This window comes from Aquarana catesbeiana, linkage group LG12 (genome assembly GCF_042186555.1).
Source record: "Aquarana catesbeiana isolate 2022-GZ linkage group LG12, ASM4218655v1, whole genome shotgun sequence".
Lineage (NCBI taxonomy): Eukaryota > Metazoa > Chordata > Amphibia > Anura > Ranidae > Aquarana > Aquarana catesbeiana.
The window spans coordinates 220,225,035-220,253,010 of record NC_133335.1 but is presented as its reverse complement, the minus strand read 5'-3'; the positions used below and the strand labels follow the sequence as shown (position 1 = coordinate 220,253,010).

At 43.4% G+C, this 27,976-nt stretch overlaps 2 protein-coding genes across 4 annotated transcripts in view; one reads left to right on the top strand and one right to left on the bottom strand.

Moving 5' to 3' along the window:
* Positions 1 to 17,324, bottom strand: part of RFNG (RFNG O-fucosylpeptide 3-beta-N-acetylglucosaminyltransferase) — a 33,545-nt gene extending 16,221 nt beyond the window's left edge. The window contains exons 1-7 of one of the 2 annotated variants that reach the window (XM_073606716.1): positions 17,187 to 17,324; positions 13,858 to 14,285; positions 10,809 to 10,857; positions 8,259 to 8,361; positions 7,143 to 7,296; positions 5,792 to 5,877; positions 1,988 to 2,153 (exon numbers count right to left, since the gene is read on the bottom strand). In XM_073606716.1, the coding sequence (XP_073462817.1) occupies positions 1,988 to 2,153; positions 5,792 to 5,877; positions 7,143 to 7,296; positions 8,259 to 8,361; positions 10,809 to 10,857; positions 13,858 to 14,232 (933 nt within the window). In that variant the 5' untranslated portion in view covers positions 14,233 to 14,285; positions 17,187 to 17,324. Of the gene's footprint in view, positions 1 to 1,987; positions 2,154 to 5,791; positions 5,878 to 7,142; positions 7,297 to 8,258; positions 8,362 to 10,808; positions 10,858 to 13,857; positions 14,286 to 17,143 lie in introns of both variants that reach the window. The other variant, XM_073606718.1, reaches the window with a different exon arrangement.
* The window catches only part of GPS1 (G protein pathway suppressor 1), a 62,718-nt gene continuing 52,063 nt past the window's right edge, over positions 17,322 to 27,976 (top strand). For both annotated transcript variants that reach the window (XM_073606714.1, XM_073606713.1), the window contains exon 1: positions 17,322 to 17,475. In XM_073606714.1, coding sequence (XP_073462815.1) covers positions 17,443 to 17,475 — 33 coding nt within the window. In that variant the 5' untranslated portion in view covers positions 17,322 to 17,442. The remainder of the gene's footprint in view (positions 17,476 to 27,976) is intronic.

Genomic DNA, 27,976 nt, shown 5'->3' with positions numbered 1-27,976 from the left:
AGACGCTGGGACATAATCAGCGATTACAACACCTGAGACAGTCAGTCAGCATGTGCAGGTTTGTGCTCTTGGCAGCCCCCGGTGGTCACAATAGGCATAGCATGCATTTACCTTAAAGGAGAAAAGCCACTAGAACTCAAAAATTCTGTGGAATCTCCTCTTACCTTATCCAGCTGCAGGGTGCTGTTTACACAGACCCAATCTTCACCTCTCACGGTGGGCTCAGTTTGAAAAAACCGTCAGAGACTGGGGCCCCCATCAGTAGGGGGATCCAACAGTTCTGGGACCGTAAAGCACCTCGCCAGAAATTAGGAAGTTTAAAGCCATTTTCTGATCTGCGGGGTCCAGCTCTCTAAAAAGAGAAGCATTACGGGTAAAACCTCGTTTCTTCGGACACGAGGCCCGGGTACCATTCAATTCGGCCATGAAAAGACACTTTGAATGGATCCGGTTCGCCTGGCTTGCCCCAGTATAGGATCTTAGGATATTCCCTTTGGAGCTCAGCACAGGACATCTTTACACGTCCATCACCTAAGACACTGGTGTAAAAACTGAGGTATCCCTGCAAGGGGGAGGGATTATATAGGGGGTTGAACTTCCTGATAGGGTGTGCCAGTGTCCAATCACCAGTGATACCTATATAACCCATCAGTAATTACTGTGGCTCTGTGTCCCGTGATGTTCGAGAAAGAAAGAGAAGTAAGTTTTGTTTTCCATTTTCATACTTGCCTAGGTGGATGCAGCATTGGTCCCCCGGTGCCTCTGCACTGAGAACCGATCGATCGAACAACGCCGATGGCTCAGTTCTCACAGCTCCCCGAGCAGAGAGCTGCAGAATGTCAGTCATCACTCTCGCCCCCCCCACCCGCGCTTACTGGAGAGCTAAGCTGTGGATCCAGACTTTATTGTCGTGATGACACAGTGCCTGGACAGATTTCTGTGACGTCAGCAGAGAGCAGACTTCAGTCCAGTCTCTGACGATAACGGGTCCACAGGATCGCAAAACAAACTGCACTCCTGTGACCCATAGGAAAAGTACAGCCAAACGCGCTTAGGCTGGACGTCTCCTTTAAATTTGAATACAGATAGTACCAGATGGTACCGAATGCTGACTATGGCAAAATACACTGTCATGGTTTCAAGGACAGGCAGATGTCTCCGGGGGAATCACAAATGGTGACAATTCTGCCCATTTATGAAAACTCGAATGCATTGTTGGAATGAGAGAGCTCTCAGACCTGAAACCCGCATATGTACACAGTATGTTTGTTAAACTTAGCGACTGTACCAGCTCTCTTTTGCTCCATGTGCTATCAAGCAGGATAGATGTGGGGGATAGAATTAAAATTATAATTTTTGCTTGTTTATTTTTTCAGCACAATCTATTCACAATTGTATTGTTGCAATTAACATTTAGAATAAGCCTTTAACAATAAAAATGCAAATGAAGAGGCAAAATGAAGGAGGCCCATTTAGTCATTAGTGCATTTTGACCCCACCACTGCCCATTTTGCATATATTTTACTATCTAAGCCAATATTTTTATTCATAGGTCCATCATGTGCTGGCTCCTGATGAGTGACCCGCCAGCCACGAAATGCGTAGAGCTGCCATATGTCATGTCTCGACCAAATATTACATCAAACTTGAAGTTTATAACTTATACCCCTTCTCCGGATCAATGAGGCCATAGGCCTTGCAGGTATTATAATCTATTACGGTTTAACCCATATTTTGCCTTTAGTGAACCTTGGAAAGCTATTGCCTGCTATATCTTGCGATATCCATGTTATGATCATTTGTACTGTATTACCATTTCACCATTGTAACATGTTTCTACTTGATATGTTTGTTTATACCCTATGGCAATCAATAAAATCCCAAATTGTTCACCAATTTACTCTTTTGCAACCACGTGCCTCACTTAAAGTCCCACCCCCCTTGCTCTCTCCCCCTTTTTATTAGTGCGTAGAACAGGAACACTCACCTGCTGCAGTAAGGAAATCTGAGGGAGTATCTGGAGATTTTCCAGGTGCGAGTGGAAGAGGTTGCTGTGCTGCATTTTCACCTCCAGCAATCCTTCAATAATGTACCCAATGGTGCAGTCATCAGGGAGCCGAACCTTCTCTGCTGTGCTAATGAAGTTCCCCATGCTAAAGATGAGGCAAAGAATTGTCATTAGTCACAGAGCAGCAACAGATCTTAGGGGCAGAAGGAGTAAAATTAACAGCTGACCACAGCAAAGCAGTCAGTTTTTTTTTTTTTTTTTAGCTGTTTTTGTTTAAAAGGGATACTAAAACACACACACTGTTTAATTTACCTTCTATTTCTGTATATGGATGATTCCACTGAAATTATTTTAAATTAAAATAAAACATCTAAGTGCCTTCTCTCCTAATCCATGTACAGCCGTCACATGACTCAGCTCTTTCCCAGCCTGTCTGCAGGGAAATAGAAGCATGAGGAGCTTCTAGTCCTCTGCTGCTGTTCATACATGCTCAAAAAAAAAATAAAGAAAACGGCCTTTAGAATACAGAGTAAAAACAATTAAATAAAAGGAGAAGTACAGCTAAAGCCTGCTGTCAGCTGAGGTCACTGAGCCGGGGGTCGGGATGGCTCAGCTCCCACCATCTCCACCTCCACAGCCCAGTGCTCCAGTCAGCGCTGGGGAGTTGAGAGCTGGTGACTGACAGTCACCGGCTCTCTGCTCTGAGAACTGAGCGATCAGAGGTGTTTGATCGCTTGGTTCTCAGTATTAGAGCCGGCAGGGGACAGATGTAGCATCGGATCAATGCTGCATCCAGCTAGGCAAGTATGATTCCACAAAGAGAGTCAGTCCCCATACTTCTTTTTTAATAAAAAGGTTTTAAATTGTCATGCAAATATATATTTGAAATCAAATCTTTTATTTTTTGGCAATAATATGGTGTGGGTGGATTTCTGCCAGTCAAAGGCTGCACCACGCCCCTCTGGCCGGTGTCTTGTGTGTATGTGCTTAGAATAAGAGGGAGGTGAAGCCTCCATCAATCTACATGTAATGTCCCACCCTCATTGCATTTAGCGGTTTATTTTGCATGGAGGAGGAGGAGGAGGAGGAGGGAGGGGAGTGGGTTGTCATTTACCACTGTGTATACGCCCACATGTGTGACTCTATAGTCACATGGGCTGCTCAGATTTGATCGAGGGAGAAATGAACAGTTTGTAAAACACACTGAAAACTGAGCATGGGCACTAGCTGACAACAGCTGCTCTGCAGAATCCCCAGTTACAGTGGGACATGGACAGGGAGGTAGGGATAGAGAGCAGCAGGATCAACCAGGTTTTTTTTTTGCAGAACAAAGAAAACTAATCCTATATTGACTGAGTGAGTATGAACAGCGAGTAATGCACCATTTATTGATAGTTTTTAATGAGGTGGGTTTAATGACACTTTAAGGTGCCCTTCAGGGCAAAGTATCCCTTAAAGTGGTTGTAAACCTTCCTTTTTTTTTTTTGTATTACAAATAACAAACATGTTATACTTACCTGCTCTGTGCAATGGTTTTGCACAGAGCGGCCCCAATCCTCCTCTTGTTCTGGGGTTCCCCCGCCAACGCACTAGGCCATGCCTCTTCATCGAGTGCCCCCACGGAAGGCCGCTTTCCCTGGGGGCACCCACGTGGGCTTGCTCCCGAGTCCCGCTGCTGCGTCCATCGACCACAGACAGCGAGACTCGGCCCCCCGCCCCCACGTGTCACAGGATTTGACTGACAGCAGCAGGGAGCCAATGGCTCCTGCTGCTATCAATTTGTCCAATGAGGAGAGAGACAGCAACTGGAGCCACTGCGCTCATGCACATCACTGGATTGGATCGGGCTCAGGTAAGGAAAAGCCCACTGTCATCTGAATGCCATAAGGTGAAAGAATGAAAGTGGAAGGCTTTTTATTGATCCTGTGCCTCTGATGTCTTTGTACTAGAAGAATTTTTAAACCGTCTTCAATAAAGGTGTTAGAGTTCGGCCGTCCAACCTTTTCTTCAATTCATAACCTTCCTCTGATGCGTTTCACTCCCTTGTTGGGGCTTCATTTTTGAGCCAGGTACTAATGTTGAATGAGAAGACCTGGTTTGCAATCGGCTTTCTAATTCAAGCCACAGGTGTTTAAAAGTGGTCAGGGCTCTCTCTCTAACCACTTGACCTCTGGAAGGCTCCCCCCCCCCCCTTCATAACCAGGCCATTTTTTTTCTATTCAGCACTGCGCTAATTTACCTGGCAATTGCGTGGTCATGCAATGCTGTACCCAAATTAAAGTTCTATAATTTATTTCACACAAAGATTTTTTTTTTTTGGTGGGTGTTTTTTTATTACATAACCCTTTCATGACTAAGCCTATTTTTGAAATTTGGTGTTTACAAGTTAAAATCCGTATTTTTTGCTAGAAAATTACTTAGAGTTCCCAAACATTATATATATTTTTTTAGCAGAGAATCTAGAGAATAAAATGGCGATTGTTGCAATATTTTTTATCACACGGTATTTGTGCAGCGGTGTTTTAAACGCAAATTTTTGGAAAAGGGACACTTTCATGAATTTTAAAAAATCCAAACAGTAAAGTTACCCCAATTTTTTTGTATAATGTGAAAGATGATGTTACGCCGAGTAAATAGATACCAAACATGTCACCCTTTATAATTGCACGCACTCGTGGAATGGCGACAAACTACGGTACCTATGAATTTCCATAGGCGACGCTTTAAAAAAATTTTACGGTTACCAGGTTTGAGCTACAGAGGAGGTCTAGGGCTAGAATTATTGCTCTCGCTCTGACGATCGCGGCGATACCTCACATGTGTGGTTTGAACACAGTTTACATATGCGGGCACGACTTACGTATGCGTTTTCTTCGCTGCGCAAGCTCGCGGGGACAGGGGCACTTAAAAAATTTTTTTTTTTTTTTTTTTATTTATTTTATTTATTTTTTTACTTTATAAATTGTGTTTAAAAAAAATTTTTTTTTTTTTACTTTTATTGCTGTCACAAGGAATGTAAACATTCCTTGTGACAGTAATAGGTGGTGACAGGTACTCTTTATGGAGGGATGGGGGGGGGGGGGGTCTAAAAGACCCCCCATCCCTCCTTTACACTTCAAAGTATTCAGATCGCCGAAAACGGCGATTCTGAACACTGTGTACTTTTTTAAATTCGGCGCTATTGGCAGCCGAGTAAACGGGAAGTGACGTCATGACGTCGCTTCCGCATTTACAACAAGAAGGCTGGAACGAAGCCGCTCACAGCTTCGTTCCAGCCCGCCCCCAGCCGCCGAAGGTACCCGATTGGACAGCGGCGGGAGGGGGGGGGGGGGATGTCCCCTCCCGCTCCTCCGGTATAACAACCGAGCGGCTTTTAACCGCATTGATTGTTATACACGGGTAGCCGATCGCCCGCTGTAAACAACGGTCCCGGGATGATGCCTGCAGCTGCGGGCATCATCCCGGTATAACCCCGGAAAGCCGAGTACGCATATCTGCGTACGGTCGGCGGGAAGGGGATAAACAAAACAAAAAAAAAAATGTTGAAAAAAAATAAATAAATGATATTTTCTACTACTACTTCTACAGTAAAAACAACATTTCTTTGGGGGAATCTTCACACACTTTATATCATACAGTGTAGGTGGGACAGTCCGGTGTCCAGAAACTTATGGCCACAGAATGGGGACTGGGGCAGGCTATAGAGACTTAACAGATTTTAACTGGTGGATGTTGGCAATGCACAGACTTTATATTCTTTAAGCTCTACAGTGATTCACTCACCTGGCCCATGGACTCATCTTCAGGGCCAAGCCTCGGCTGATACAGAATCCAGCACCACCAGTAGCAAACCAGAACTTCAGAGATGACTTAAAAAAAAATAATAAACACAATAAGTGATGTGTCCAACCCCCACCCTTCCCCCCTCAAAGCCTGTCTCTCTTACATTGGTAAAGTGTTACCAAACCCATAACAGTAAAATCAGTCTGTATATGCAGTAAAACGTGCTTGTTATACTCACTGCGGAACCTAAGGGGTTAATCCTCTGCATTGTGTAAAAAAGGCAGTTTGATCCTGTCTTCCCTAATCCTCCCCTTCTTCCACAGTCCCCATTCTACTGATAGTACAGAGACTAGGGGACAAGCTGCACATGCTCAGTTTGGTGTGTATTGCTAGAGAGTTTTTTTTTTTTCCTTGGGAGGGTGCATGTTATCAGCACAGGGCCAATCAGCACTGTCCAGTGGGTCAGGGGTCCTGCAGCCTCATAGGACAATCAGGGGAGAATGAAAACTCCTCCTACAAGCTTTAACCAGACACTGATAGACGTCACAAGACTGCTATATACTGCTAAAGAGAAATATATTTAGCCGTTTATATTTACTAAAATAATTGCATTTCCATGTTCTTTGTACTGTGTGACCAGATATAGCAAATGCGAAGCCCTGGGTTTAGGAACACCTTCAGCCCCGGTTCACATTGTTGTAATGCGGGACACTGTATATAATTCGCACAGGAATCGCAGCATATTCCTGTGCAAATTAAATGCGGTGTCTCTGGAGTGCGATTTGAGCCATAGATTTATATGGCTCAAATCGCACTGCATTTGCGCCAAACTGGTGCATGGGTGCGTTTTGCAAACTGATTGCGGGGTGTCATTAACTTAACATACACTTAACATACACTCCGCAATCGGTTTTGCATAGACGGGTTGCAATTTAGATGCTGTGCTAAATCTGCAACGAATTTGCTGTAAATTCGCACCGCATCTAGTGCGAACCCAGGCTAAGGCTGGGTTCACACATGCTGCGGCTCACATCAGGGGGTCCAGTGTGTCCTGTACACCGATTCAGGTCCGAATTTTTGCCTGAATTCGCACCAGATTTGGAATCAAAGACACACAGGACCCTTAACAAATGCGGGCTGCGGCCGCCTCAGAGGTGTCTGAACCGGCTCCATTGCAAGCCAGACACACTCTACTGTCATGCGAATAGGATGCAGGGAAACCCACATTTCCAATTCGCATAAGTGTGAACCCAGCCTAAGTGTTTTAAATAGAAGATTACATTTTTTTGTCAGATATTTATCTCACTGCTTTAAAAATTAATACAGAGTGAAAATGACATTTAGATCTCACCGAGCCATCGCCCTTAACCTTGTCCAGCGTCTCCACAGGGTGGTCCAGACTGGGTCTTCCGACATAAACATCAGTGTTGTGCGGGAAGGCAGACAGCAGATCTAACAGGGCATGCAGATTCAGGTAATTGTCATCATCCATGTGACAGAACCATCTAAAATAAATAAAATCATCAGCATTTCACCAATAAGATGGACCTTGCATGAAAGTACTTATACAGTGTGTACTGCCCCCTTCAGGTGTGTAAACTAAGTGAATTTGGAAAAACATTGCCTGCATTAGGTTCCTTTGTTATGAGCTAGGCCCCTCCGAGCAATCGATTTGGCTACAGCACCTAGAGTGCCAAATTGATAAGACAACTCAATGCTAACAATCGCTGGGATGCTGGTGCTGTAATGCTAACCATATCAAAGAAAAGCAAAATCAGTCTCACTTCCGTTAACTCCACTCTAACTGGCAGGTACTAACATATCCCCTCCCACTGCTTGTAAAAGCAATCCAGTGGCTTGTTAGACTCTAGGATGGCTTTTACAAGAGAGCTGACCATCAGCTCTAAAAAAACATTACCGGGATGGTGCCTGCAGCTGCAGGCATCATCCCGGTAAAACAACTTGAAGTCTACAGGTACATCGCTGGTAGGCAAGTTGTTAAAGTAGAACTAAGGGCAAAATGTATTTTTTCATTTTGGATGGAGTAAGGGAGGGTTATCAACTCTGTCAGGGTTTTTTTTTTTAAATCTGTGTCCCATTGGGGAGATTTTCCCTCACTTCCTGACCCATAGCTAAAACAAGAAGTGAGAGGAAATTCTTGCAAATTCAGGGAATCCCTTGGGGCTACCCAGGTCACCAGAACTAGTGTCCCCATTGGAAGATTTCCCCTCTCTTACTTTTTTGGGAACAAACCAAAGTTTGGGGGTTTCTTTCAATGATAAATGGTAAACAGGACAAAATAGAGAGGGCGAATCTCCCCCCCCCCCATCTGCAGGGGGCGTGTCCATGACTACCTGGACCCACAAGAATTGGGTTGAATGATGCTAGACTTGCAATCTGAAAAAGAACCGATGGAGTTGGGCTTAAAATTCACTTTAAACAGAAATAAAAAGAAGGCATCCCTTACTTCTTGGAGGAAAGCACAAATTTGTCATACTCGACAGCCATCTTACAACACAGAGCTTGTCGTGTGTGCACTGCGGTGCAGTTCGTGTTCACCATCTGACTCCCTAAAAAAGGAAAAAAAAAAAAAAAAACAAAAAACAAGGAAAGGCATTCATGCTTGTTCAAAAGGCAGCGAAGCACCAGATACCTGAAACAACTACTGAAGTAAGAAGGCTCAGCATTAGGGCCAGACAACTTGCAGTTTTGGAAGGAAAGGTTAGTAATGGTAACTTTCAGATTATAGTCATGACTGGTTTCCTTTACAGAAGAACTCCAGGCAGAAATAAAATACACAGCTTTGTATTTCATTATTACATCATTAACCACTTCCAGCCCAAGCCAATTCTGGCATTTCTCACCTACATGTAAACATCATCTTTTATTTGCTAGAAAATTACTCAGAATCCGCAATCATCATATGTATATTTTTTTAGCAGAGACCTTAGGGAATAAAATGGCAATCGTTGCAATTTTTTTTATGTCACACGGTATTTGCGCAGCTACTTTTAATGCAAGAAAACGCGATAACCCAATTTTTTTTTGTAAAATATAAAAAGATGATGTTTACGCCGAGTAAATAGAAACAAAACATGTCACACTTTAAAATTGTGGACACTCGTGGAATGGCGCTAAACTATGGTACTTAAAAATCTCCATAGGCGACGCTTTAAAAATGTTTACAGGTTACCAGTTTAGGGTTACAGAGGAGGTCTAGTGCTAGAAATATTGCTCTCGTACGAATAGTTACAAATGCGGGTGCGACCTACGGATGCGTTTGCTTCTGCGTGCAAGCATCATCCGAGGATCACAGAAATTGCCAGCTCTGTAGTAAACCGGCGGCAGCCTGTAAAAGCACTCAAGCCGCTAAACAGCCACTAAGATGGCTTTTACACTGTAGGTAATCACTGGCTAAAAAAATAAATAAAAAATAAATAAAAAGGAGGCTATCTGGATGATGCCCGGAGCTGCAGGCATCTTACAGATATCTCCACTCAAAGTCCAGGAGGTCTCCAGGGGGAAGTGGTTGAACTTGTGTTTAAATGCAAATACTGTAGTGTAAACCATCTGAATATGACCTGACATCAACCACTTGCAGTCCCTGTACAGTAGAGCTCAGACAGGAGCAAGAGGAAGCAACATAGGAGGCAAGTGCTGCAGTAGTCATGTGATAACAAGAGGCATGCCAATTGAAGAAGAGAAAAGAACAACAGAGTAATGAGTCCAACAGTCTTCTGCTTTCAATGCTTACTATTTTTTTTTCCCGTTTTTGATAGAGTAGAGAGGGTTATAACCCCCTTTTTGCCATCTGTGTCCCATTGGGGAGATTTGCCTTCACTTCCTGTCCCATAGCCAAAGCAAGAAGAAATCCCTGAAGTGTGAGTGAATCCCTGGCTGTCACGAGAACTAGCATCCTCATTGGAAGATTTCTCCTCTATTCCTGTTCTAGAGACAGCCATAAATTTGGGATTTTCTTTCACTCTTGGTGAGAACAGTAAACATGGCAGAGGAGAAGAATCTCCCCAATAGGGGCACAACCAGCACTCAAATCCTGACAGGTGTTCTAACTCAAATCTGTCCAAAACTGGAAAAAACGTTTTGTCTTTAGACTTTAAATAAAAGCAGAGAAAAAAAAAAAAGTCAATAAGACCCCAACGCCCTCCATTGCCCTTAAAAGCATTCAATCAAGCCAAGATCGGTGTTTTTAAACTGGAAGTGACGTTAGGTCAAAGCTTCTAGGTTACCATAGTCCGAAGCTAATTACGCCCCCCCCCCCCCCCCCCCACTGGTTGTATAGCAATTGAGCAGCTAGTTACCTGTTCCGATATCTATTATTTAAAGCCGACCATCGGCTTTAAAAGACGGTACAGAGATGATGGCTGCAGGCATCATCCCGGTATAACCACCGAAAGTCCATTGACTTATGGATGCGTCGCTGGTCGTTAAGTGGTTATACAAATTTTCCTATTCAATTTACTTTAGATTTACCTGCAACTATGTAGTGCAAAGGGCCTGCCTGACTGCATACAAATTGAAAGTGTTTAGGTGTGACCTCATATTAGATGGTTTTGGTAAATCCAAAAAGGAAAATCGTACAAGAAAAATTGTATAAATGTATGGCCAGCCTAAGGCTGGGTTCACACCTATGCAAATTGGATGTGGGTTTTCCCCGCATCCAATTTGCATAGCAGGAGAATGTGACCGGCTCTCTATGGAGTCGGTTCACGTATCTCCGGGGCGGCTGCGGAGCGCTCTGCACAGAAATGCTGTGCGTCTTTGGCTCAGTTTCAGGGCTGAATTCAGACACAGATTCGGCCCCGAACCGGAGAATGGGGACACAAAGCATTCCTGTGCGATCCACAGCCGGTTCCAGTGTGAACCCTGCCTCAATGTCTATATGTTGGAGAATTCCACGAACAAAGAAACACTTAAAATATGTCAGTCTAGATCTGCTTGGTTTAATATCCCCAATACCCTGTACCCTGGATAACAGAAAATGTTCATAAACTTTTACCTGCTCTCTGGCGCAGCACTTGGTCTTCATAATCTGTAAAGATGAAAGTCTGAAGGAGACAAAAATTTTTTTTTACAATTACATGCAGCTGCCTTCTGTCAGACACACATAGAAACAATGATCCTACAGTATAATCACTGCTAAGTGTCTTCTTAGTTGAATTTTTTTTTTTTTTCTATTAAGCATTAAAACAAGCAGTCAATAAAACCGTCCTATTATAAACACATGGACTTAGAGCAGTGGTTCTCAACTCCTGTCCTCAGGACCCACTAACAGACCTTGGGGAGATGCAGACTAGAATACTGCAATCACTGAGCAGCAAATGATATCACCTGTGATGTATTGGGAATCACTGATCTAGAAGATTTGTCTGCAAAGAGGGTTTCCTGTATCTAAGAATCTCAGCTTTAGTTTTTTTAAATTTTTGGTATGGAAGGATGACAGCCCCAGTCTGTGTATTTTTACTGCCCATGATCTATTGGGGAGGCCTTTTCTGGCACTTTTTGTTTACACCACAAAGTAAAAATCAAGTAGAAATCTGTATTTTTTTGCTTGAAATTGATCGTTGCAATCTTTTTTTTATGTCACACGGTATTTGCACAGCAGTTTTTCAAATGCAATTTGAAAAAACACACTTTAATGAATCTGAATGCAAAAAAAAAAAAAAAAAAAAACAGAATATATAACCCAACTTTTTGTAAGATATATAAAAAAAAATTATGTTATTGCAGTAAATAGATACCCAACATGTCATGCTTTAAAATTGTGCATGCTCGTGGAATGGCAATAAACTACGATACTTAAAAATCTCCATAGGTGACGCTACATTTTTTACAGGTTACCAGTTTAGGGATATAGAGGAGGCCTGTGGCTAGAATTATTGCTTTCACTCCAATATTCATGGAGATACCTCACGTGTGGTGCGAACACCATTTACATATGCGTGCGTGACTTACGTATACGGTTGCTTCTGCACGCAAGGACAAAGGAATGTGAGCGCTTTAAAACATTTTAAATGTATTTTTTTACATTTTAAACTGTCCCTTTAAGTTTTTTATTATTTTTTTTTTTTTTATTACAAGAAATGTAAACAATCCCTTGTAATAGAAATAAGGGAAGACAGGTCCTCTTATTCTAAGACCCCAAATCTCTCCTCTACCTTTTGAAAAAGAAAAAAGTAATCTTTTGCTTTAAAAAAAAAAAAAAAAAAAAAAAAAAAGAAGATTTCGCCAGTAAAAACAGTAAGCCCGAAAAATACCAGCGAACGGCAGGGGTGGGGACGACTCCTCCTGCTGCTGCTTCTGAAAATGATCCAGCGGCTAATTAGGCACTGGGACCACTTTCATGAGAAAAAAATCACCGTCTGAAAAAAATAACGGTTAATTATAGCTGCCAGCTTCAGCCATAACCCCAGTAAACCACTTGGAAGCCGCAATCTATATATGTATTGTGGTCGGAAAGTGGTTATACTTCACTTCCTGTCCTGTATATCGAACAGGAAGTGAAAAGAAATCTCTTCAATCTGAGGGGAACTTCCTTCTTATATAGCTGTCAGTGTAACAAGTGTCCACATTGGAGGAATTAGAATTATCCCACCTCTTTCTGGAGGCAACTGTTTGGCCTCATGCACACTGGGCATTTAGCAACGATTGCTCCCCCTGTTTGTAATAGCAATCAAGCGGCTAGTTAGCTGTTCCGATTGCTATAACAAGAGAGCCAACCACCAGCTCAAAAAAAAAAAAAAAAAAAAACGGTACCAGAGCAATGCCTACAACCACTTGAAGACCAGTGAATGAGCGGCAAATGGTTAAAAGGGTTAGTTCACCTTTCAGAAAAAAATAGAAAAGGTGAACACAGGATAACCCTTCCCACGCGGTCCCGCTGTACGTACCTTTGGGGGGGGGGGTGAGCTGTTGGTTCCCACGCAGCCGGTGCAGCGGTCCAGGGATTTGAAATTCCCACTCCTCTCCCTCTTCTTTCTGCAGCACTTCCAGGATGGATCAGAGTGATTCTGATTGGTCAGCGCCAGCACAGAGCATTGCTCTGATCCACAGAGAAGGCGAAGAGCTGGGACTTACAATCCCCGCAACCACTGCACTGGTTGCGTGGGCACTACAGCTCATCACCCACATAAGTACAGCAGGGACTGGGGGGGGGGGGGGGGGGGGCTCTGTGGATGAAAAGTGTTATTATTATTTGCTTTTCAGAAAAAATGCACTATGAAAACCCACCTTAAGGGCCAGTTCAAACCACATGCAGTCCAGTGCATTTTTTTTCTGCATCAAAAACGCATGGAAAGTAGGTTATATGGTTTCCAATAGCATAGTTCACACCAGTGTGGTCAGTTCCAGGGCTTTCCAGTTCCAGAAAAAAACAGTAGAACATGCTGCATTTTTCCTGCACTGGACTGGAATGTTGCAAACCGCATTGAAAATGCACCGAAACGCATCAAAAACACAACAGACACCGGTATAGAGAGAAAAAAAAGAAGAGGTAAAAAGAAAAAAGCATCTGTAAACGCATAAAAAAAAAAATCCACACAGAAACGTGCCAAAACGCTTAAAAAATGCGCATGCAGAAACACATCCGGAAAGGATACGGAGTGTGTTTTTGTGGTGTGAACCAGCCCTAAAAGTAAATCTGTTGCAGTTTCAGGGCTGGTTCACACCACAAAAACGCACTCCAGATCCGCTCTGGATGCATTTCTGCAACCGCATTTTTAACGCGTTTCCGGATGCAATCCAGATGCTTTTTTTTTTTTTTCCACGGTCTGGTGCATTTTTGATGCGTTCCAGTGCGTTTTTACTGCATTCCAGTACAGTCCAGTGAAGGAAAAAAGCAGCATATCCTACTTTTTTTTTCTGGAACTGGAAATCCCTGGAACGGATTGCACTGATGTAAACTATGCCGCTGGAAATCATATAACCTACTTTCCATAAGTTTTTGATGCAGAAAAAAATTAAAAATAAATAAAAACGCACTGGACTGCATGTGGTGTGAACTGGCCTTTAAACCATGGACAGAGCCGGGACCACCCCGAGCATCTCACCTGCTTATTTGCTTGGGAGATCCAGGTCTGCAGAAGAAGGTCCACTCGAGTTTTGTGATATTTCTTTGTGGTCTTCACCGCGATAAACAGATCGTCTAACTGAAGATGGTCGCTTGAACGGGAATCGTCTTTCAGGCCGACGTTCGCAGGGGGCTTCACATGGTTCCTCTTCCAGTCCTGTGCAGCGGTGGAAAGCCTGGTGACCTCAGACCGGGACTCCAGGTGACCGCGGGCACAGGTGAGGTTACAGGCTGGGACCAGCAGTGGCCTGGGTAGGACATGCTGCCTCCATGGACTGAGGAGGAGGAGGATAATGCAGAGTGACACGGACAGCAGGAAGCAGATCTTAGTCAATCCGATGCTGGAGATTTTCATTCTTCAGCCCTCTGGAGAAGGGCCCTGGTGAACCAGCTCTGGCATTGCAGACACTGAGGGGGACAAAAGGATGGTCAAGATGTTAAAGCTTTATTAATACCAGTCCGGACTTTCACTTATGCTTGGTAGCCCCTAAAATGTATTAGGCACATCAGAATCTCTGTGGGTCCTCCTTTGCCTGCCATTGGGCGGATCCCAATTCTTTGAACTTATAAAGAGGGTGTATAATGATAAGGGGGCGCTAGAATTATAAATGTAACCATAAAGTGCATGTGCCACATAGTATAAGTGGATAATACTATAGATAGACATACCATCATAATAAACATATCAAATGAATACTGCGAGAACACAGTGTGCATCAGTAAAACAGCCAGCAAGTAAATAGTGCTCTCAGCAGACTTATCATACACCTGAACCAGGTCACCACAGGTGTGTGGAAATGCTCTGGACTGCTAGAACATCATGTGCATTAGAACACAAAAATCACAAACAATATAAAAAGTGCTCAGTGCATAGTGAATGAGCAAACAAATGCATAAGGAGTATATAGAAAATAGGTGTCCATATATTGAGTGAAGTATTTGTAACTTTTTCACACCATCACCAATAACGATAGTTGATCTTGGTAAGTGCAACACCCGGTGGATATAGGTAAGTATTCTACTTACCCAACCACCATGACCTCTTTAATTAAAAAGAAAGGTCAGGTGGGACTTTGTTAGGACCACAATCTTAGGTCTTAACTAGTTAGGGGTGGGTGATCCGGGCGTGCGTTCCACCGCCTAGTCAGTCGATTACTCAGTGGTTACTGGCTGCATAGCGGCTCGTGAAGCAGCCGATCAGCCCGATCTGTGTCCGATTGGCTGCATTGGAGCCCAAAGGAGACATACGGGAGGGGTCTAACGGATCCTTGATCTCTCCATAAAGAGTACCTGTCATTGCTACTGCTGTCAAAAGGGATGATTACATTCCATTTGACAATAAAAGTGATCACAATTTTTTTTTTTAAAAACACAGGAAAAACAAAAAAAAAATAAAATAAATAATAAAAAATAAAATTAAAATGCCCCTGTCCCCTTGTGCTCACAAGTAGTGGCGAACACACACACACACACACACGTCTGTCCCGGATGCATATGTAAACAGTGACCGCACCACACGTGAGGTATCGCCATGACCTGTGTACATCTAAACTGATTTGCACCTGCAAAGGCTTTTAAAGTGTCACCTATGGATAATTTTAAGTACCGTATTTTTCTGCTATTCCATGGAGTGTTTCCAATTTTTTTAAGTGTGACACGTTTGGTATCAATTTACTTGGTGTAACATCATCTTTTATATTTTACCAAAAAAAAAAAAAAATGTGGGATTATATTGTGTTTTGTGTTCACTAAAATTCATTAATGTGTATTTTTATCAAAAAAAAAAAAGTTGCATTTGAAAAACCGCTAAGCAAATACGGTGTAAATCTTTCTCTGGGTCGCCGATTGTACACGCGACCTGGGAGAAGCACCGCGGGGGGGGGGGAGGCAGGGGGTGTAAAGCCTGGTTGCAGGGGGTGGAGGAATATCTTTGTTATGGCCATAACCCCGGTATCCTCTTCTTCGGCCGGCGGTCCGCTTTACGATAAAAGTGGTCTCTGCAGTGGATTCGCTGCGAGATCACTTTTAACGGCGGCGGGAGAGGGCCCCCCCCTTCTCCCTCCATCGCTTACCGGAGCCGTCAGCAGTGATCAGATATTTACCCTTGCTGGGTATGGAGAGGAGTGAGAGGAAGATGGCCCCCCACCTGTCTCCATAACACTGCAGGGCGGAAGCGACGTCAAAACGTCACTTCCACCCATAGCTCTTAAAAAGGGCCATTTTTTTTTAAATGACAATTTTTTTTTATTGCATTTTTGTGTAAATATGAGATCTGAGGTCTTTTTGACCCCCAGATCTCATATTTAAGAGGACCTGTCATGCTTTTCTTTTACGAGGGATGTTTACATTCCTTGTAATAGAAATATAAAAGTGACACAATTTTTTTTTTTTTTTTCAAAAACTGTGTAAAAATAAATAAAAAAAAAAAAACTAAAAGAATTTTTAAACGTGCCCCGTCCCGCCGAGCTTGCGTGCAGAAGCGAAGGCATACGTGAGTAGCGCCCGCGTATGAAAACGGTGTTCAAACCACACGTGAGGCATCACCGCGATCGGTAGAGCGAGAGTAGTAATTCTAGCCCCAGACCTCCTCTGTAACTCAAAATGCAACCTGTAGAATTTTTTTCAACGTCGCCTATGGAGATTTTTAAGGGTAAGTTAGTCGCGATTTCAAGAACGGGCGCAATTTTGAAGCGTGACATGCTGGGTATCAATTTACTCGGCGTAACATTATCTTTCACAATATAAAAAAAAAATGGGCTAACTTTACTGTTGTATTATTCTTTAATTTAAAGAAAGTGTATCGTTTCCAAAAAAAGTGCGCTTGTAAGACCGCTGCGCAAATACAGTGTGACAGAAAGTATTGCAACGACCACCATTTTATTCTCTAGGTTGTTAGGGAAATGTGTTATATATATATTATATAGTTAGTTTTAGGTTCTTAGTAATTTTCTAGCAAAAAAAAAAATAAAAACTGTTTTTAACTTGTAAACAACAAATCTTAAATGGATAAAAGCTTTACTGTAATAAAACAAAACAACGAGCGCGGTTTGCTCCCACAGAGACACGGAAGCCGCCATTGTGGTTATAAAAAGGTGCAAACTCCAGAACTTGTCACCCACAGCTATCCTTAGGGGCCCCATGAACAAGCATGCAGCCAGTGAAGTCAGGGCTCCTGACCAGCAGAGTTGCTCTGCACTTTATAATTAGAGCTTCTGTCAGCTTCACTATACACTCCCCCCCATATAATAATATTAAATAGCACACACTTCTTAGTAGTATTAAGTATGGAGGGGGGGGCGCCCCCTGTACCTGTCTGTGTCACACGGCGGCAGCGGGGCCCCTCAGCACCGACACCCCCTTCCTAGGACCTCCTAATCTCCTCAGCTGGCACTGGCTGACGTCATCCGCGCGCGCCGCCCTTCTATCCCCACCCGATCCGATCTCGATGGTTCTCACGCTCCCGGACGTCGCTGCGTGCGTCCCGTCCACACAGGAGGCGCAAGGGACGTAACCCGGAAGTGGTCGGCTGGTCGGGGCCGGAGCGGTGGAGAGCGAGGGGGTGACGATGCCTCTCCCGGTGCAAGTGTTCAGCCTGCAGGTCAGAGGTGGTGGAGAAGAAGGGGGTGGGGTCAGCTGTGTGGTGTATGTTTAGGTATGCGGGGAGGGGAGGGGGTCACCCCTCCTCTAGAAGGAGGACTGTCTGTGTTGCTTATAGACACCAACACGAGCCCACTCTTCTCCTTTCCATTGGAGGTGGGCAGCTTGGTTGCTGTTTAGGACATAAGTGGGGCTTCTTTTAGGCGCAGGGGGTGGAGTCTGGTGAGGGGTCGCAGGGCCGGTTCAGGGACTGGCTACTACTTGCAATGCAGCGCAGGGGAGGCGTGTCATATTTAGCGACAATATGCAATACACAGCATGTTTCTGGCGATGCTGACTGCGCAGGTTCAGGGACTGGCTCTTACTTGCAATGCAGCACAGGGGGGGGGGCGTGGCGTGTCATATTTAGCGACAATATGCAATACACAGCGTGTTTCTGGGGATGCTGACTGCGCAGGTTCAGGGACTGGCTCTTACTTGCAATGCAGCGCAGGGGGGGGGGCGTGTCATATTTAGCGACAATATGCAATACACAGCATGTTTCTGGCGATGCTGACTGCGCAGGTTCAGGGACTGGCTACTACTTGCAATGCGGGGCGGGGGATGGGGGGGGGGGCGTGTCATATTTAGCGACAATATGCAATACACAGCATGTTTCTGGCGATGCTGACTGCGCAGGTTCAGGGACTGGCTCTTACTTGCAGCACAGTGCAGGGAAGCAAGTCATATTTAGCCAAAATATGTAGCATGTTTGTGAAGGTGCTGGCTCCTACTTGCAATGCAGCGCAGGGAAGCCTGTCATATTTAATGACAATATGCAGTAAGCAGCGTGTTTCTGGCGGTGCTGACTGCGCCGGCTCAGGGACTGGCTCCTACCTGCCTTCGCTTGCCCTCCCTCCACACAGGTCCCAGAAGATTGACAGCTGCATGTTAAAAAAAAGCGGGTAGACAGACAGAAAGACAGACAGGCAGGCGGCACTTCCCTCTTTGGGTGGTGCCCTGCCTAAAAATGACCTTTAAGGGGTTGTAAAGGTTTTTGTTTTTGTCCTTTTTTTTTAAAAATAACAAATGTGTTATACTTACCTTCTCTGTGTAAGGGTTTTGCACAGAGAGGCCCCAATCCTCCTCCTCTAGGATCCCTCAGCGGTACTCCTGGCTCCTCCTCTTCTCCAGTACCCCCCACGGAGAGCCGCATTCCATGGGGGGCACTCGTGTGGGCACGCTCCCAAGTCCTGCTGCTGCGTCCATTGACACAGACAGCAGGACTCGGCCCCACCTCCCGTGTCACTGGATTTGATTGACAGCAGCTCCTGCTACTATCAGTCTATCCAATGAGGACCCGAGACAGCGGCTGAAGTTGCTGCGTTCGTCGCTGGAAAGATCGTGTTCAGATAAGTAAAAGGGGGGCTCTGGGGGGGGCTTCTGCACTACAGGAGGTTTATCACTTTAATGCATAGAATGTATTAAGGTGAAAAACCACGAGAGGTTTACAACCCCTTTTACTTCTCAATCTGCAGGGCTGTAGTTTTCTGTAAGATGCAATATGGCAACCTGGAGTTCTGTACATGTCATTTTTCGGTGAGATACTCCCAATAGGAAATGGCATCTAAAGGGGTGCAGACCCTGCAAGTTTTCTCATTAGACCCCATTAGACTCATTAGCAAGTGCTGCAGCTTATATATAATTATAAAATCGCTCCATATTCACATGGACACAGACAAACAAACAGCTATTTCTTCAGAATAACAAAAGGTAGGACTCTGCAACAACGTTTGTTAAAATCCCTGCAATGTACAGTGCCTTGAAGAAGTATTCATACCCCTTTTAAAGTTTTCCACTTTTTGTCATGTCACAACCAAAAACAAAAATTTATTTTTTTGTTGGGATTTTATGTGATAGACCAACACAAAGTAGCATATAATTGTGAAGGAAAATGATAAATGGTTTTCAAAAATGTTTACAAATATGTGATAATTGTGTGGGGTACATTTGTATAGCGCCCCCCTGAGTCAATACTTTGTAGAACCTCCTTTCACTGCAATTACAGCTGCAAGTCTTTTTGGGGATGTCTCTACCAGCTTTGCACATCTAGAGAGGGACATTTTTGCCCATTCTTCTTTGTAAAATAGCTCAAGCTCTGTCAGATTGGATGAAGAGCGTCTGTGAACAGCAATTTTCAAGTCTTGCCACAGATTCTCAATTGGATTTAGGTCTGGACTTTGACTGGGCCATTCTAACACATGAATATGCTTTGATCTAAATCATTCCATTGTAGCTCTGGCTGTATGTTTAGGGTTGTTGTCCTGTTGGAAGGTGAACCTCCGCCCCAGTCTCAAGTCTTTTGCAGACTAACAGATTTTCTTCTAAGATTGCCCTTTATTTGGCTCCATCTATCTTCCCATCAACTCTGACCAGCTTCCCTGTCCCTGCCGAAGAAAAGCATCCCCACTACATGATGCTGCCACCACCATGTTTCACGGTGGGGATGGTGTGTTCAGGGTGATGTGCAGTGTTAGTTTTCTGCCACACATAGCTTTTTGCTTTTAGGCCAAAAAGTTACATTTTGGTCTCATCTGACCAGAGCACCTTCTTCCACATGTTTGCTGTGTCCCCCACATGGCTTCTCACAAACTGAAAACAGGACTTCTTATGGCTTTCTTCCAACAATGACTTTCTTCTTACCACTCTTCCATAAAGGCCAGATTTGTGGAGTGCACGACTAATAGTTGTCCTGTGGACAGATTCTCCTACCTGAGCTGTGGATCTCTGCAGCTCCTCCAGAGTTACCATGGGCCTCTTGGCTCTTCTCTGATGAATGCTCTCCTTGCCTGTCAGTTTAGGTGGACGGCCATGTCTTGGTAGGTTTGCAGTTGTGCCATACTCTTTCCATTTTCAGATGATGGATTGTACAGCGCTCTGTGAGATGTTCAAAGCTTGGGATACTTTCTTAAAATCCAACTCTTCTTTAAACTTCTCCACAACTTTATCCCTGACCTGTCTGATGTGTTCCTTGGCCTTCATGATGCCGTTTGTTCACTAAGGTTCTCTAACAAACCTCTTGGGGCTTCACAGAACAGCTTTATTTATACTGAGATTACATCACGCACAGGTGGACTCTATTTACTAATTAGGTGATTTCTGAAGGCAATTGGTCCCACTAGATTTTAGTGAGAGGTATCAGAGTAAAGGGGGCTGAATACAAATGCACCCCACACTTTTCACATATTTATTTGTAAAAAAAAATAAAAATAAAACCAATTATCATTTTCCTTCCACTTTGTGTTGGTCTATCACATAAAATCCCAATAAAATACATTTACGTTTTTGGTTGTAACATGACAAAATGTGGAAAATTTCCAGGGGTAGGAATACTTTTTCAAGGAATTGTATATAGTTCGCCCAGAGAGGAATGTTTTTTTCTCAAACAAGAGTGGAGTTACCCTTTAGGTTTTACCTTTAGTCCAGCTTTTTGCTAGAAGAACATTGGACGAGGATCCTACGTGTCACATGACTGGTCTGAAGACCTCAGAAAAGGTAAGTATGACCAAAACCCAGCAAAAAATACAACGGGGGTGGGGAAAAAAAAAAAAAAAAAAAAGTTGGGCTTAAAGTACATGTTATGATCTGTGGCATGGAGCATGTGTTGTGTGTGTCTGGTGATGGTTGTTACTGCTGTATTTACCTTTACCAGGGAGGCGATGTGTCAGGGTCTGAGGATTCAGACAGTCAGAACAGATCAGAATACTCTCCATGGACAGAGAGATATGGAGACCCTGACAGCGATAGTGCAGAAGAATTCTATTTAGCTAAATGTGGAACTTTCATCTGGAAAGCCATTTCATCAGCCTACTCATTGCATTTCGAGGTATCATGGAGGAGTAGATGTCTGCCTCTGGCAACAAGCCATATTGTTGTATAAGTCTTGACAGAGAATAGACTTAAAGTGTCACTAAACTCACATTGTAAAAAAAAAACTATCAATAAATGGTGTATTACATGCTGTTCATTAGAGCTGCACGATTCTGGCCAAAATGAAAATCACAATTTTTTTTTTTGCTTAGAATAAAAAGATCACGATTCTCACAACGTAAAATCTTTCACATTATACAAAAAAATTGGGCTAACTTTACTGGTTAGTTCTCTTTTTTTTTTTTTTAATTCATTAAAGTAATTTTTTCCAAAAAAATATCATTTGAAAGACGGCTGCGCAAATACATGTGACATAAAATATTGCAACAACCACCATTTTATTCTCTAGGGTCTCTACAAAAAAATATATGTGTATAATGTTTGGGGGTTTAAAGTAATTTTCTAGCAAAAAAAAAAAATCATCATTTTAACTTGAAACCAACAAATGTCGGAAAATGGTTTAGTGGTTAAACTTTCCTCATTTACACACAAAGTCTATTCCTTTGACAAATTGTTACAATGTTTATACTTGCCGTATATACTCGAGTATAAGCCGAGTTTTTCAGCACATTTTTTTGTGCTGAAAATGCCCCCCTCGGCTTATACTCAAGTCAAGCATTTTTCTAAACCGACTTTGGGTCCCCGTATCTCGGGGCCACTTGGTGCTAGGTGTGCAAACCCAGTGGAACTAGCACTGCAACATATCCAAAGCTGGGGTTGCTAGCACCAAGTGGCCCCGAGATACAGGGCCCCAAAGTTGGTTCGGAAAATGTCATTCTCTGCTGCAGAAAAGTGCTTGGCATTTTCCGAACCGACTTTGGGGCCCCGTATCTCGGGGCCACTTGGTGCTAGGAACCCCAGCTTTGGATATGTTGTAGTCTGCAGCAATTTTATTTTGGGACCCTTTGGGTCCAGAGACCCCAAATTTTGGCTGCAGCTAGGGGGCATCTAGGAACCCTTAACTACCGAGTTTGAAGTTCGGGGGACCTATGGCTGCAAATGGGCACAGTGAGGCTGCAAATGGGCATTGTTGACCCTCTTTTCCACTTACAGTAGCTGTGCATTTCTCACCCTCGTCTTATACTCGGGTCAGTAAGTTTTCCCAGTCTTTTGTGGTAAAATTAGGTGCCTCGGCTTATATTCGGGTCGACTTATACTCGAGTATATACAGTAAGTTCCACTGCTAAAGAATGTTGTGATTCTTGGCAGACTGCCCAGTTTGTTTTTTTCTTCCTTCCTTTTGACAGCTGTCGGCTTCAGAAGAGCAGAGAGAATTCTTTGCATAGAAAGAATACTGAAACACTTTTGTCAAGATCGCAACGGGGGAAAAAATCGCGATAACGATTCTTGACGATTAATCGTGCAGCTCTACTGTTCATACTCAGTCACTATGAGATTCGTTTTCTGTATTCTGCAAAACAATCTGGTTGATCCTGCTGCTCTCTATCGCCACCTTCTGTTCACGTCCCCAATTCAGCTAGGGATTTTGCAGCTGTGGTGGCTACTCTGCACATGCTTTTGGATATTACATGTAGATTGATGGAGGCTTCACCTTCCTCTTATTCTTAGTCACAGGCTGGAGGGGGCATGACGCAGCCTGTGACTGGCAGAAATTCGCCCACGCCCTGTTACTGCCAATTAATAAAGATTTGATTGAAAATATATATTTGTATGACAATTTAAAACCGTTTATTTTTTATTTTTTGAACATGTGACCAGTAGCAGAGGACTAGAAGCTCCTCCTGCTTATATTTCCCTGCAGACAGGCTGGGAGAGATCTGGGTCGTGTGACAGCTGGATATCGATTAGGAAAAATGTATTTTAGATTTTTTTTTTTTTAATTAAAATAATTACAGTCCACCACACCAGTCATCCACATACAGAAATGGAAGGGACAATGTAAATTAAACAGTGTGTGTGTTTAGTATCACTTTAAATTTGTTTATTTATAAAGCAGTAAGTTTGACATTCACCGAACATTCACTGAAGATGAAGCTTTCAGGTGCATGTGTTTTTAAAATGTATCTGTGGTCAAAATTTTAAACCAAATTTTCTTTTGTACATTGAGTTTCAATTATTTCCAGCCTACTCTTATTAATCTGAATGAGCTGGAAGATTGAAGTTAGGGGTGCCCTGATATATCGGCCGTCGAAAATAGGGTTATTGGCACTGATAGAAAAAATAATAAGGTGCTGATAATGGCATGCTACGTCCTGACTTCAATGCAAAATCGCATCCCACTGACGTCAGTGCAAAAAACGCCCCCTATTGACTTCACTGCAAAATCTCGTCCCCTATTGACTGCAATGCAAAATTTCGTCCCCTATTGACTTCAATCAAAAAATGTGTCCCATTGACTTCAATGCAGAATCTCAACCCATCAACTTAAAAAACTGTCCCATTTCGGTTTTCCGGCCAAATGCATCTTAAATTTTCTGTTTCAGTCCAGTATTTTTATTTCGGTGCACCACAAATTGAAATTGTACTTTGTGAGGAATCCCACACATTTACTTCCTTGTATCTGTGACATATTCACTACAGGCACTGCTGTGTCAGACATTTTACAGAGCCTGCCGCTGAACTACAAAGGTGCTGAGCTGCAGGGTCCATATTAGAATTACTGTTTGTGGGGAGCAAAGTACCATGGGATATGTAGTCCTTGGAAATAGAAAATAAACGGAGGTGGTGCTACAAAACATGCAGAAACGGCCAGAAGACAGGCAAAACTCATAACATGAAAGGAGATTTTTTTTTTACAATTTGGATTGTGAAAAATAACTCATTTGTAACGCTATTGCAATGCAGATGCTATAGATTGAAAGTGTATTCCGTGACTAAAAATTTCTTGTGAATGTTTGGTGAAAGTCACATTCAATGCTTTATAAATTTTCACTCAAAGTATATCTAGAGCCAAAACATGTTTCTTTCTTAGTTTGCATAGAGTGGGGATGGTTTAGAACTGTGGTCTCCAAACTGTGGTCCTGGTGCCCTTTGCTTGCTTTTATCCCGCCCTTGGGGCATAATTCCTGTCACTGACACCAACAATGGGGCACTATTTATCCCATTGACACCTTAAAAAGGGCACAATTCCTTCCACTGACGCCCAACGTTGGGGTTGAGTTCCTTCCACTGACGCCCAACGTTGGGGTTGAGTTCCTTCCACTGACGCCCAACGTTGGGGTTGAGTTCCTTCCACTGACGCCCAACGTTGGGGTTGAGTTCCTTCCACTGACGCCCAACGTTGGGGTTGAGTTCCTTCCACTGACGCCCAACGTTGGGGTATTGTTTACTCCCACTGGACGCCAGGACATTTTCTACCCCTAATGGCTCTAGCCTGGCTAAAGTCTGAAGGACAGTAAACTAGTCCTTTGTTTAGAAAAATTGGAGACCCCTGGTTTAGAACTTCTGTCAGGTTTTACTGGTGCAAAGGCTCCGCTAGATTTCCCCTAACTTCCTGTCATATTACTACACCATGTCTGGTAATACGTTGTCATCAGGCTAGAGAGTGAGGGGAAATCCCCTTTTGTTGATGCTAGATGTCAGGCGGTCATTTTACTTCTTGTTTTAACTCCTTGAGTCATGATCATGGAACAAGAAAGCAGAGTGGGACGCATGACTTTTCTCATCAGGAAAGTGACAGGCAACTAGCATTTTTCTTAAGATGGTCAGCAATGGAAGCTCCTCTAAAGTAAACCTGTATTGAAATTTAATTTATGAAGATACCAAAACAAGTTTTCTTGACTGCTAAGGGGCTCTGTGTAGGCACATAGCGACTTTAGCTCCTAGAGGCGCACGCATTGCATCAAAGGGGGATGTGCCAAGGCTCCAAATTAGAGTTGAAGTCAGATTTTGCCTATGGGTCTTGTGGAGTGGTCAAGGAAATATTTCAGATAAAGGTGTATGTGTAGGCATTGTGCTCAGTTAAAAGAAGCCTGCTTTCTAAAGCACTGATTTCAAGCGTATGTTTAGCCAAGTTTTGGGTAGTGAAGAATTGGAGCCCCTGTTAAGTTTTTACTTTTATTTGGGGTTCTAGAGAGATTTCCCATCACTTCCTGTTTCTGTGACAACAGTTTCACCCCACAGCAACAACACAGACAAAAATAAAATGTACTTCTTTCTCATCCATAGAAGGACACAAAGTCTTTAATCTTCGAGTTATACTGCCATCTAATAGAGGATTGGACACTAGCAACCAGAAAAACTGTAGGCTAGCCCAGGATAACCCTGCCTACTACCAGCATGCTTCTATTCATTGCTAGTGTTCATGGGGGATGGACATCTGTTCTCCTTCAGCTCTGCTGTGTTATAAAATAACCTAATTGTGACCTTTCGGGCACTGCGTTCCACGCAGAGCATTTTGCAGACTTTGTTCTGGTGAACGTTAGCTAGTAAAATGCTTTCCAAAGCCACTGGCATTGTCTCAGCTCTTGCCAAGTCTCTAAAGACTCACTTTGGGTCGAAGGGGCTAATGCTGTGGGACGTTGTTGCGCTGGGCATAGTGTTGTGAAGACCTGATTTTTGAAGGAATTTCTTAGCAGATGGCAGCCTATCAGGCTAGGGAGGAGTCCTTGGCACCCTAAAGCTGCAGTGGGTGGGGTTGTTGGAGGACTCCAGCATTGGACCATCTTGCTGGAAGGTCATATATTTCAGATTCAGTAAGACATTGGCAACTTGATAGCATACATCCACCATCATGGACGAACCAGAAGTCTCACTATGGTTAGAGAAGTAGATTGCATTCTGGCCTAGGCAGAACTTCCTGTTCCATTTCTGCCTGCCGTGTACATCCCAGGCATTAAGAATTGGTAGGCAAACTTCCTCATTCAGCGGCCCCTGGAGGTGTGGTCTCTACACCCAGAGGTGTTCCAGGACCTGCTTTGCAAGTGGGGGATGCTGGATGTGGACCTCCTGGCCTCCACGTTTAACAAGAAACTGGACAGGTTTGTCTCAAGATACAGGGAGTGGATGCTCTCGTGACAAATGGAGGCATGCTGGCAGTAGGAGGGGTTATCCTGGGTTGGCCTACGTGGGTTTTTATTTTATTTATTCTTCAGTGTCTAACCCTCCAATCCAGGTTAAATACACCCTGTGTCCTTCAGTGGACTCAAAGAAACAGATTTTTGTTTATTTTTTATCAGAGTAGGGGAAGGCTACTCCTTCAAGGCTACAAATGTTGTTGCTTACATTCACCAATCTGTTACACATTTGGGGGGGCTTGGCCTACAGTGGCATCACACGAATCCAAAATGAAGGCAAAGCCAGCACCGCAAAATGCAGAACAGCAACGCAGTAGAAAGTTTACTGTGATCTCATTGAAACCTATGTTTTGGAGACATGCAGGCCTCCTTTGACAGGGTGACAAGACATAGCTATGTTTAACTTTTTGTTGGTGTCTTTGTTCCTGCTGTAGATATTCTCCTGCTTCCTGTTTGATAATACTGTTGTGGGACAGGAAGAGAAGGATTTAAGTAGAACTATGGCCAAACTTTTTTTTTTTTTTTTTTTTTATCCATTTTGGATAGAGCAAGGGAGAGTTATAATCCCTGTCAGATTTGTTTTCGGCATCTGTGTCCTATTGCGGAGATGTCCCTTTTTAAAGAGGTTGTAAACCTAAGAAACAAAAATCCTGCAAGACAAAGGTATGCATCGTATACTAGCTTATTATGAAATACCTTAGAACGAAGCTGTTGCAGCGGTCCCCACTCACTGCTGAGACTGCTGACATTTTACCCGGAGTTACTTCCGGGTTCGCAGGCCCCGGTGCTGTGATTGGCCGGAACCGCGATGACGTCGCTCCCGCGCATGCACGCGCGATCCGCTGTTCTCGGCACTGGTGCCGTTACTTCAGAGCGCATGCGCCTGTGATGTTACTACCTTGGGGACCCCTCAGGTCACCAGAACTAGTGTACCCATTGGAAGATTTCTACTCTATTATTTTTCTGGGGACAGCAACCCAAAATTTGGGATTTTCTTTTACTTTCACTTTCAATGATAATGGCGAATCAGGACAAGGAGGGAATGTGAATCTCTTTAACGGGGACACAGACCATCTCCACTCCCAAATCCAAAAACTAAAAAAAAAAAAAAAAAAAAAAAAAAAAAAAGTTTTGTCTTTAGGTATACTTTAATTGCTCTATTGGCGCCATTGCTGACCACTTGGTTGTTTTAGTTTACCAGCTCTGATAGTATTAGGCCACATGCACACTGGACATTATAAAAAAACACCAGTAGTGTAAGCTGTAGCTGTTGACTGAGTTTTGCAGTAGTAGTTTTTTTTTGTATTTGCGTTTTTTAGCTTTTTTAGTTTTTTTTTTTTCAGCCCCTGTCAAAAAACGCAGATAGCCTTTGTGTGTGCATGGACACATAGCATAACATGCTGGGGAGTTTACTGGCTGCAGAAAAAAACACCTAAAGCCAAAAACAGCAGCTGTAAAAACGTCCCGTGTGCATGAAGCCTTAAATTAAATCAAATTGCCCCAAAAGGTTTCCTGTAAAAGAAGAGTGTAAGTACCCATCCCAGCCCACTGCTAAATGCCAATCTGATCCAAAGAAATCCTCCTCCAACATCTTAGAAACCAATACTTCACGCCAGT